At 43.8% G+C, this 12,199-nt stretch overlaps 1 protein-coding gene across 1 annotated transcript in view; it reads right to left on the bottom strand.

Annotated features, from left to right (window-relative positions):
* The window catches only part of LOC124047850 (semaphorin-5B-like), a 323,136-nt gene that overhangs the window by 180,793 nt on the left and 130,144 nt on the right, over positions 1-12,199 (bottom strand). The window contains 1 exon segment of the mRNA XM_046368176.1: positions 11,162-11,207. Within this exon segment, the coding sequence (XP_046224132.1) occupies positions 11,162-11,207 (46 nt within the window).

Below are 12,199 nucleotides of genomic sequence, written 5' to 3' on the forward strand. Positions count from 1 at the left end.
ACTGATAGAATATGCCCACCAGTGGAGGGGAGGATGGCTCATAAAAATGGCTGGAACCAGAGCAAATGGAATGTTATCAAACACATGGAAACCATGTGTTTGATGTATTTGATAACATTCCAATCATTCCGCTCCAGTCATTAACACGAGCCCGTCCTCCCCAATTAAGGTGCCACCAAACGCCTGTAGTGCCCACACATACTTGAAAGTTTTTGTGCTTATGATTCTAAGCTGGTAGGTATGGTGATGGTGGGGGGGGGGTGTATGTGAATTAATGATCTCCTTTGTCATTGACACACACACACACACACACACACCGTGTGGAATCACTGCATCCTTTTTGGGTAAGAACATCTGACACAATTGTCAGTGCGCTCCTTTTCCTGGAACGTATCACTCGGTCTCTCATCCTCTCACCGTAGGGGAGTTAGAGTGAGGGATGTGGTGAGGTATGTTGTGGGATTCTCTGAGTCACACCCACACACTCTGTCCTCTTGGCCCCTGCTGAGAGTGTGTTTGTGTGATGTAGTCTGCCAGCTCCACACAAAACACACAGCAGAGTGAGACAGTGAGGGAGAGAGCAGGAGAGAGAGGGGACGAGTGAGAGAGAACAGGAGAGAGAGGAAGAGAGCAGGAGGGAGAGAGAGGGTGTGAGGGAGAGAGAGAACGTGAGAGAGAAAGAAGGGAGAGAACAAAAGTAACTAGAGAGAGAGAGAAGGGAGAGAACAAAAGTAACTAGAGAGAGAAAGAAGGGAGAGAACAAAAGTAACTAGAGAGAGAGAGAAGGGAGAGAACAAAAGTAACTAGAGGGAGAGAGAGAGAGAGAGAGAGAACAGGAGAGAGAACAGGAGAGAGAGAGAGAGAGAGAGAGAGAGAGAGAGAGAGAGAGAGAGAGAGAGAGAGAGAGAGAGAGAGAGAGAGAGAGAGAGAGAGAGAGAGAAGAGAAGAGAGAGCGAGAGAGAGAACAGGAGAGAGAGAGAGAACAGGAGAGAGAGAGAACAGAGAGAGAGAGAGAGAGAGAGAGAGAGAGAGAGAGAGAGAGAGAGAGAGAGAGAGAGAGAGAGAGAGAGAGAGAGAGAGAGAGAGAAGAACAGGAGAGAGAGAGAGAGAGAGAGAGAGAGAGAGAGAGAGAGAGAGAGAGAGAGAGAGAAGAACAGGAGAGTTAGAGAGAGAGAGAGAACAGGAGAGAGAACAGGAGAGAGAGAGAGAGAGAGAGAGAGAGAGAGAGAGAGAGAGAGAGAGAGAGAGAGAGAGAGAGAGAGAGGAGAGGAGAGGAGAAGAGAAGAGAAGAGAGAGCGAGAGAGAGAACAGTAGAGAGAGAGAGAGAACAGGAGAGAGAGAGAGAACAAGAGAGAGAGAGAGAGAGAGAGAGAGAGAGAGAGAGAGAGAGAGAGAGAGAGAGAGAGAGAGAGAGAGAGAGAGAGAGAGAGAAGAACAGGAGAGTTAGAGAGAGAAGAACAGGAGAGAGAGAGAGAGAGAGAGAGAGAGAGAGAGAGAGAGAGAGAGAGAGAGAGAGAGAGAGAGAGAGAGAGAGAGAGAGAGAGAGAGAAGAACAGGAGAGTTAGAGAAAGAGAGAGAAGAACAGGAGAGTTAGTGAGAGAGAGAGAGAGAGAGAGAGAGAGAGAGAGAGAGAGAGAGAGAGAGAGAGAGAGAGAGAGAGAGAGAGAGAGAGAGAGAGAGAGAGAGAGAGAGAGAGAGAGAGAGAGAGAGAGAAGAGAAGAGAAAGAAAGAAAGAAAGAAAGAAAGAGAGAGAAAGGAAGGAAGGAAGGAAGGAAGATTGCTCTAGCTGCTTCCTTCATCTGAGTTCCTCTTTAAGTTTCCCTTTGGATGGTGTCATGCAGATACACTGAAAAACCATTCAACATGTGACACGAGTATGACCTAAATGTCAGTGTTGAACTTTTTTTCAAATTCTGGAATATGATCTGTGGAAAATATGCATCTCTAAAGTGATCATACATTTAGCAGGAGGTTAGGAAATGGAACTCAGTTTCCAACTAATTTTGTGCGCAGTGTGCACTTAGACTGCCTTCTCTCGAAAGCCAGGTCTGCCTATGGCGGCCTCTCTCAATAGCAAGGCTATGCTCACTGAGTCTGTACATAGTCAAGGATTTTCTTACTTTTGTGGTCAGGTATTCTGCCACTGTGTACTCTCTGTTTAGAGCCAGATAGCATTCGAAATTGCTCTGTTTTTGTTTGATTCTTTACAGTGTGTCAAATTGTAATCTTCTTGCTTAATTTGGTGGGGTCTAATTGTTTTGCTGTCCTGGGACTCTGTGTGGGGTCTGTTTGTGAACAGAGCCCCAAAACCAGCTGGCTGAGAGGACTCTTCTCTTGGTTCATTTCTCTGCAGGTAAGGGCTTTGTGATGGAATATGTAGGCATCACTTCCCTTTAGGTGGTTGTAAAATTGAACAGCTATTTTCTGGATTCTAGCAGGTATAGTCCTAATTCTGCTCTGCATGCATTGTTTGTGGTTTTGCGTTGCACACAAAGTATATTTCTGCAGAATTCTGCATGCAGAGTTTCAATTGGGTTTGTACTATTTTGTGAATTATTGGTTGGTGAGTGGACCACATACCTCACAACCATTAAGGGCAATTGGTTCTATAACTGATTGAAGTATTTTTAGCCAAGAATGTCGAGTTTATGTTCCTTTTGAAGGCGTAGAGGGTCCTTCTTGCCTTGCTTCTCAGATCGTTCAAATCCTTGTGGAAATTACCTGTGGTGTTGATGTTTAAGCCACAGTAGGTATAATTCTCTGTGTGTTCTACGGCAACGATGTCCAGATGGAATTTATATTCGCGGTCCTGGCAACTGGATCTTTTTTGGAACACCATTATTTTTGTCTTACTGAGATTTACTGAAAGGACCCAGGTCTGACAGAATCTGTGCAGAAGAGCTAGATGCTGCTGTAGGCCCTTCTTCGTTGGGGACAGATCTAGATGCTGCTGTAGGCCCTCCTTGGTTGGGGACAGATCTAGATGCTGCTGTAGGCCCTTCTTGGTTGGGGACAGAGCTAGATGCTGCTGTAGGCCCTCCTTGGTTGGGGACAGATCTAGATGCTGCTGTAGGCCCTCCTTGGTTGGGGACAGATCTAGATGCTGCTGTAGGCCCTTCTTGGTTGGGGACAGAAGGACCAGATCATCAGCAAACAGTAGACATTTGATCTCTGAGTTCACCCCATGGCCCAGAGGAAAGAAATGTGTTTATTTGCCAATTTTAACTGCACACTTGTTGTTTGTGTAAATTAATTGTATATTGCAATATGTCCCCCCCCCCCCCAACACCGCTTTCCATATATTTGTATAGCAGACACTCATGCCAAAAGGAATCTAAAGCTTTTTTGAAATCACAAAAGCTTTTGTTTTGGTTGGTTTGTTTGTCACTAAGGGTGTGCATGGTGTATACGTGGTCTGTTGTACGGTATTTTGGTAGAAAGCCAATTTGACATTTGCTCAGGACATTGTTTTCACTGAGGAAATGTTGGAGTCTTCTGTTGATGATAGTGCAAAGGATTTTTCAGAGATTGCTTTTCAGAGACGTTGATTCCGCTGTAATTATTGGAGGGAAACTTGTCACCGCTTTTGTGGATTAGGGTGATCAGACCTGGATTCCAAATACTGGGGAAGATGCCAGAGCTGAGGATAATGTTGAAGAGTTTAATAGCCATTTGAATTTGTGGTCGGTGTATTTTATCATTTCATTTAGTATACTATACCATCAACACCACAGGCCTTTTTGGGTTGGAGGTTTTATATTTGGTCTTGTAGCCATTCCAATGTATTTGGAGAATCCAGTGGGTTCTGGTAGTCTTTAGTAGTTGATTCTAAGTTCAGTATATGATCATGTACAGTGTATGTTTTTGTTCTTGTTTTTTTGTTATAGTCCAAAAAGGTTGGATAAATGGTTTATCCATACATCTTCATTCTGGATAGATAGCTCATCGTGTTGTTGATTGTTTAGTGTGTTCCAATTTTCCCAGAAGTGATTTGATTCAATGGATTTTTCAATCACATTGAGCTGTTTTCTGGCATGCTATTCCTTCTTTTATCTTACAGTATTTATGCATTGTTTTAGTGATTCACCATAGAGAAGGCGTAAGCTAAGGTTTTCTGTGCCTGTGTTTTTTGGTTGGATAGGTCTCTCTCTCCTCTGATGACCACTATATTTATCCCCTTCCCTCTGTCTCTCCCTCTCAATCTCCCCTTTTCCTCTCCTCCACGCTTGCCTTCCCACTAATGTCTATGACAGGTGTTCTCCCAGGTGTCTGTTTGAATAGCCTGGGTCCACCTTCAAAGCCAGCATCAGCACTTCCCCTTCCTCCCCCCTTCTCAGAGAAAACTAAAAGGCTGTCTCCTCCCTTTCCTCCCACATCTCTCCCTTTTTCCCTCCCTTCTCCCTGCAGCAAGGGGAGAACTAAAAGGCCTGTCCTCACCCCCTTTCCTCCCACATCTCTCCCTTTTTTCCTCCCTTCTCCCCTCACCCCTTTGTCCTCATCTCTCCCCTTCATCTCTCCTGACAGGAGCTGCATGTTTGGCATGGGGAGGTGAGCTCCATCGCTGGGCTGTTCCATTATAGTCCTCTAAGCAACACACAGGGGGACTCTAATAGCGTCACATAGAGAGAGGGGCAGAGAGTGAGAGAGGGATGAGGAGACAGGGAAGAGAGAGACAGAGACACAGACAGATGAGGTAGGGACGCTCAAAAGGGATGTGGTTACAGGGATAATGGGTCAGCTTTGATAAAGACTGGGCTGCCATTAAAATGCATGAATAGGTCTGCTTTGACTGAATAGTGAATAGTGGTTGTTACTCCAGTTACTTCTCAATCAATCAGAGACTCGTTTCAACTAGAGGACAGCAGGTAAATGTAGACTCACTTTCACCCCATTTCAATACCTAACCTCCATTTCAGGTCTGTGTGATTGTGCAGGGCTGAAGCCAGCCAACCCTTAGGTCCTCCGGGACTGGGTTGGATAGCTCTCTCCTACTGCTGTGTATGGTTCAGGCTAACGGGCAGGAGGAGGAAGAGGAATAGTTTGAAGCAGCGTCCTTCCATCTCTTTAGGCATGCTGGCAGGCTCAGATCCTCTCTTACTAACTGGGCAGCAGCAATGTTCTGTGCTCATCGATTTGGGCCCTGGCACACCTAATGACACCTCCAGTTAGAACAGAATGAAGAGGGAGCTGCCTTGTTTATCCCCCAGCTCAAGACAAGACAATAAAGAGTGTGTGTGTGCACGCGGGCGTACAGATGTTGAAAGACATGGTTCATTTCAGGACTGCCAGAACCATTTTACCGCGTACAGAAACAGTGTGCAAAACTCACCAACCCCAGTCCTCTTCCACATACAAAAAAAAGACAAGAGCACCAAAAACAAAGGACCACTGGGCACAGATGTCAGTTTAACGTCTAGTTTTGATTTACAGTTGGTTGAGTTGTCAACTAACGTGAATTCAACTTGAAATCAACAACAAAAAATGACCATGTCATTGGATTTTGGTTCAAAGTTGCGTGAAAAAAAGACTAAATGGCCTTATGTTGATGTCTTCTTACAAATCTAATCAGTTTTACACCTTTATTCAATCACATTGATTTATTTAGTGGAAATGACGTGGAAACAATGTTGATTCAACCAGTTTTTGCCCAGTGGGGAAACATTGACATTGGCACACTGGTGGCAGCTGCTCACATATTATGTCACTCTGTTGTGACCGTTCTGAAAGAGCACTTTGTCATAGAAGCCTAAGTCTATGTGTGGTGACATGCTTTCATTCATCCATCCATTCTTCTCAGTGCAGAAAAACAGGTCGTTGTGCTGTAGAATCAGACCAACATACAGCATTCACTCATTTCACTCAACCTCTAACCTCTAAGTACTATATCTCTTGACACATTGATGAAAATAATCATGGCCTCTAAACCTTCAAGCTGCATACTGAACCCTATTCCAACTAAACTACTGAAAGAGCTGCTTCCTGTGCTTGGCCCTCCTATGTTGAACATAATACATGGCTCTCTATCCACCGGATGTGTACCAAACTCACTAAAAGTGGCAGTAATAAAGCCTCTCTTGAAAAAGCCAAACCTTGACCCAGAATTTTTTTTTAAACTATCGGCCTATATTGATTCTCCCATTCCTCTCCATTTATAAAAAAAAGCTGTTGCACAGCAACTCACTGCCTTCCTGAAGACAAACAATGTATACAAAACGCTTCAGTCTGGTTTTAAACCCCATCATAGCACTGAGACTGCACTTGTGAAGGTGGTAAATTTCCTTTTAATGACGTCAGACTGAGGCTCTGTCCTCGTGCTCCTAGACCATAGCGCTGCGTTTGATACCATCGATCACCACATTCTTTTGGAGAGATTGGAAACCCAAATTGGTCTACACGGACAAGTTCTGGCCTGGTTTAGATCTTATCTGTCGGAAAGATATCAGTTTGTCTCTGTGAATGGTTTGTCCTCTGACAAATCAACTGTACATTTCAGTGTTCCTCAAGGTTCCGTTTTAGGACCACTATTGTTTTCACAATATATTTTACCTCTTGGTGATGTTATTCTGAAACATAATGTTAACTTTCACTGCTATGCGGATGACACACAGCTGTACATTTCAATGAAACATGATGAAGCCCCAAAATTGCCCTCCTTGGAAGCCTGTTTCAAACGTAAGGAAGTGGATGGCTGCAAATGTTCTAGTTTTAAACTTGGACAAAACAGAGATGCTTGTTCTAGGTCCCAAGAAACAAAGAGATCTTCTGTTGAATCTGACAAGGACAGCTTTTTTCCATCTACGTAACATTGCAAAAATCAGAAATGTCTGTCCAAAAATTATGCAGAAAAAAAAATTAATCCATGCTTTTGTCACTTCTAGGTTAGACTACTGCAATGCTGTTATTTCTGGCTACCCGGATAAAGCACTAAATAAACTTCAGTTAGCAGCCGTGTTTAGCACTAGAATCTTGACTAGAACCAAAAGATTTGATCATATTACTCTAGTGCTAGCTTCTCTACACTGGCTTCCTGTTTAGGCAAGGGCTGATTTCAAGGTTTTACTGCTAACCTACAAAGCATTACATGGGTTTGCTCCTACCTATCTTCCGACTTGGTCCTGCCGTACATGCACGTACGCTACAGTCACAAGACTCCAGCAAACAGCTGGAGGCAGGGCGTTCTCCTATAGAGCTCCATTTTTATGGAATGGTCTACCTACCCATGTGAAGACTCATCTCTTCAGTAGGTCCTATGATTGAGTGTAGTCTGGCCCAGGAGTGTGAAGGTGAACGGAAAGGCACTGGAACAACGAACCGCCCTCGCTGTCTCTGCCTGGCCGGTTTCCCTCTCTCCACTGGCCCTGTCCGGGAGTAACGTAGGATGGGGCCTACAGTGTCTCCTGACCCCTCCTGTTTCAACTCTCTAGAGACAGCAGGAGCGGTAGAGATACTCTGAATGACTGGCTATGAAAAGCCAACTGACATGTACTTCTGAGGTGCTGACCTGTTGCCCCTGCGACAACCACTGTGATTATTATTATTTGACCCTGCTGGTCATCTATGAACATTTGAACATCTTGGGCATGTTCTGTTATAATCTCCACCCGGCACAGCCAGAAGGGGACTGGCCACCCCTCATAGCCTGGTTCCTCTATGTTTCTTCATAGGTCCTGGCTTCCTAGAGAGTTTTTCCTAGCCACCGTGCTTCTACACCTGCATTGCTTGCTGTTTGGGGTTTTAGGCTGGGTTTCTATACAGCACTTTGTGACATCAGCTGATGTAAGGATTTTGCAAATAAATTTGATTTGATTTAGTCATACCTGGGTTCAAATAGTATTCGTGTTCTTTCAAGGAGTGTTTGAGTGAGTCTTGCTTGAGTGCCAGATGGACGGGGTTGGACACTTTTGGAACTATTACAATAGTCTTGGCTCTTTCGGTTACTGTCCCAATGCTCTAACCACGAGGCTACCCCGCCGCCCGAGTATAACTTTACTCGCATAACAACTGTGGTTTGTGATGTACAATCTCCAGGGCTGGAATACTAAAAACAGGTCCCACACCACCACAAGCCTTCTCTACCTGATACACTGTAATCCCACAGTAGACCCCTGTAACAGTAGCTACCTCCGTATAGACATCACACCAAACACTCACTCTTTCACCACCCCACCACCATCCTAGGAGATGAAAACACTCCAGTCCCAAAACCACAGAATCAATACCAGCAAGCCAACTGCTGCCAGGAAAGTTAAAGATGGAGCGGCAGAACAGGAGTAGAGAGAGGAGGAGAAGGAGAGAATAGGAGCAGGTCTGGGAGCCCAGCGGAAGAGAGCGCTGGCTGCAGACAGATAAGTGTGGTTTGTTAAAGACCACTGACAGGGTTCGATAGGCTACATTCTAAATGTAACCCATTACAGTTAAGTGTCCAAAATGGTCATCAGTTACGTAATTTTGAGATTACCCAAAATCAGTAATGTAATCGGATTACTTTCCCCTTAAAGAGTAACTTTCATGAAAAGTTGTTTTAATCGAAAACCAGTATGTTTTAGGCTTAGTTATAGTGAAACACATTAATTCTGGTCTTTATTTCGACAGTTCATTACCAGGGTGATATATTGTTATTTTAGTAGTACACCTAGCTGTTTTTACCCCTAGCGGTTGAACTCCACCATTGAAATGGTGATGTAGAGGCACCTTGAGAAGGTTCCTCTGTCATCTCAAGGAAGGGGTTCAGTATGAAATACACTCCCTTCTAGATGTGCTGGGTGGTACCACCTCAAGGAAGGGGTTCATTATGAAATACACTCCCTTCTAGATGTGCTGGGTGGTACCACCTCAAGGAAGGGGTTCAGTATGAAATACACTCCCTTCTAGATGTGCTGGGTGGTACCACCTCAAGGAAGGGGTTCAGTATGAGATATACTCCCTTCTAGATGTGCTGGGTGGTACCACCTCAAGGAAGGGGTTCATTATGAAATACACTCCCTTCTAGATGTGCTGGGTGGTACCACCTCAAGGAAGGGGTTCAGTATGAAATACACTCCCTTCTAGATGTGCTGGGTGGTACCACCTCAAGGAAGCGGTTCAGTATGAAATACACTCCCTTCTAGATGTGCTGGGTGGTACCACCTCAAGGAAGGGGTTCAGTATGAAATACACTCCCTTCTAGATGTGCTGGGTGGTACCACCTAAAGGAAGGGGTTCAGTATGAAATACACTCCCTTCTAGATGTGCTGGGTGGTACCACCTCAAGGAAGGGGTTCATTATGAAGTACACTCCCTTCTAGATGTGCTGGGTGGTACCACCTCAAGGAAGGGGTTCAGTATGAAATACACTCCCTTCTAGATGTGCTGGGTGGTACCGCCTCAACGCTCACTATAAAAGCAGGTGACCTCGTGCTTTATTTGGCAATGGCCTTGGTAAGTGGAGTGTACCAATACAATTTAGCATGATGCTTCCTTGACTAAATTCAAAAGGCAGTGAGGCACATTTCTGCATATGACTTAATTCAACGTTTTTGATTACCGTTTCATACACATCTATGTGCTTTTATGAAGAAAACAAAATGTAGGCTATGATGATTATATGTTTATAATCGTAGCTACATCCATCGTAACAAGAAATAGATGACAATGTTGGTCATGTCAAGTCATTGTATTTTTCCCCAACTGCTATGACTGATTGGTGGTGCAGTATGCTAAGACAGTTGGCTCATATTTGTGAGTTCTAATACCACATTGGGCAGATATATATAGATTTAAAAAATATAAAATTAACCCCTTTTTTGTGGTATCCAATTGGTAGTTACAGTCTTGTCTCATCGCTGCAACTCCGTACAGACTCAGGAGAGGCAAAGGTCGAGAGCCATGCGTCCTCTGAAACACAACCCAACTGAGCCGCACTGCTTCTTGAGACAATGCCCACTTAACCCAGAAGCCAGCCACACCAATGTGTCAGAGGAAACACCGTACACCTGGCAAACGTGTCAGCGTGCACTGCGCCCGGCCAGCCACAGGAGTGCACAACGGGACAAGGACATCCCTGCCAGCCAAACCCTCCCCTAATCCAGATGACGCTGGGCCAATTGTGCGCCAACTGGTATCCCAGTTGCGGCCGGCTGCAACAGAGCCTGGACTCGAACCCAGAATCTCTAGTGGCACAGCAATGCAATGCCTTAGACCACTGCACCACTCGGGAGGCCTCAGGCAGATATATATATTTTTTCAAATCCTTTATCTACATTATTTATTGCCTGCCACACACTTGTAATTCTGAAAATTGAAAGCATGTCTGTGAGAAGGGATTCCCTGGTAGTAGTTGTAGGTTTTTATACAGTACCCAAGACCAATCTGAGTTAATTTGACCATTGGAAAAAGAGCTACTGTGTAAATACTGCAATGTGAGTTGGATTGAATTAATCTTAGTTTCCAAGGTGATGATTGCACTTTCCTTCCCAACACAATACCGCAATAAATGTGAGTCCACATTTATTTTGTGTCCCATGGGGGATTTGAATTTACACCACTAGTGGCAATGGATGTCAGCAAATAAGTGCCTTACACTGTGAGTTAAATGTGCATCATAAGCAAATACGTCCCTGGACATCATTTTATTATCAGAGCGTGCTAGTGGACTCCTGGTATATTTTAGTGAGACACTTTTGGAATCAGGTACAACTACCTTTACCCATCCCCAAAATGAATATTTACTAGCAATTCCCCCCAACCACTACTTCTCACCTGAATGCATGTTTTGAAAATTTGAAAGGGTAAGGGCAAAGGTGGAAATTGGGGTTGAGAGTTACCCTTTAAGAGGCATGAGACGACAACAAAAAGGATCCACCAAACGCATTTGGTGTGTCATCATAGTGGACTGACTTTTGGTCAGACTCGTTCGAGTGGAATTAACTTAAAACTGGCACCTTTTTTCCAAAGGCTGAACTGAATGTCATTGAGAAAACAGAAATGATGTCATAATGTACTTTTACACAAAGATCCTTTTGGAATTGACAAGTCATCTAGGCAATCAGAGTTTTTCAAAAGTATCCAATCTGATTACAATATTTTTGCTGGAATAACTGATTAGTTGTTTTTTTGTTGTAATCAGATTATATGTAACTGGACAACACACAGCAAGAGAAGAGAAGAGGTGGACTTATTTTACCTGGATGAGAGACACGTTGTTGAGACTCAATCTGAAGAGGAAGTTTCTGTGTAAAAATGACAGAGAGGAAATAACAGTTTAAACAAACAGTTAATAAACACTTAGTTTACACGCAGTTGTGTGTGTTTTCTGTTACAGTGAGTCAGAAATGGCTCCACAGGTCCCAGAGTGGGTTGGCGGAAGAAAATAAAAACTGGGGCCCGTAGTTTTTCCTAATCTGGTAACCTAACCAGGTAAACCTCTGGACCTTACACAATAAGAAGTGATTAATCTGTTGTGAAAAAGTTTAATATGGGCTATGATGGGACCAGATACTTTCTAATCAGGTAACATGGTTTTAAAAAATCATGGCCCTTGGCGAGGATGAAAACTCTGCAACCGTGTAGTCCCTTACGGAAAAAATACATGAATTTCACATATGATAACGTGTTTTTGTAACACTTGACATGTGACATTTCACATGTGAAATCATGTGTTTTTGGAACACTTCACATTACATTTTCTTGAGTGTATTTTTAACAAGGCTGAGATATACTTTAAAGTTCAAAGTGTAGGAATACAGGTGAAATGGTGGCGAAGTAGGAAGATCGGAATGCCATGAACCAAGAGGTTGTGAGTTCAAATCACAGATAAGGACATGTTGAATAATAATGACTGTATAATTAAACTAACACAGTGTGCAAAACATTAGGAACATATGCTTTTTCCATGACATAGACTGACTAGGTGAAAACTATGATCCCTTATTGACTTCACTTGTTAAATCCACGTCAAAACTGTGTAGATGGAGGGGAGGAGACTGGTTAAAGGATTTTTAGGCATTGAGACATGGATTGTGTATATGTGCCATTCAGAGGGTGAATGAGCAGGACAAAATATGTCAGTGCCTTTGAACGGGATATGGTAGTAGGTGCCAGGCGCACCGGTTTAAGTATGTTAAGAACTGCAACATTGCTGGGTTTTTCACACTCAACAGTTTTGCATGCGTATCAAGAATGGTCCACCACCCAAAAGACATCCAGCCAACTTCACACAACT

Source organism: Oncorhynchus gorbuscha, linkage group LG01 (genome assembly GCF_021184085.1).
Source record: "Oncorhynchus gorbuscha isolate QuinsamMale2020 ecotype Even-year linkage group LG01, OgorEven_v1.0, whole genome shotgun sequence".
In the NCBI taxonomy this organism is placed as follows: domain Eukaryota; kingdom Metazoa; phylum Chordata; class Actinopteri; order Salmoniformes; family Salmonidae; genus Oncorhynchus; species Oncorhynchus gorbuscha.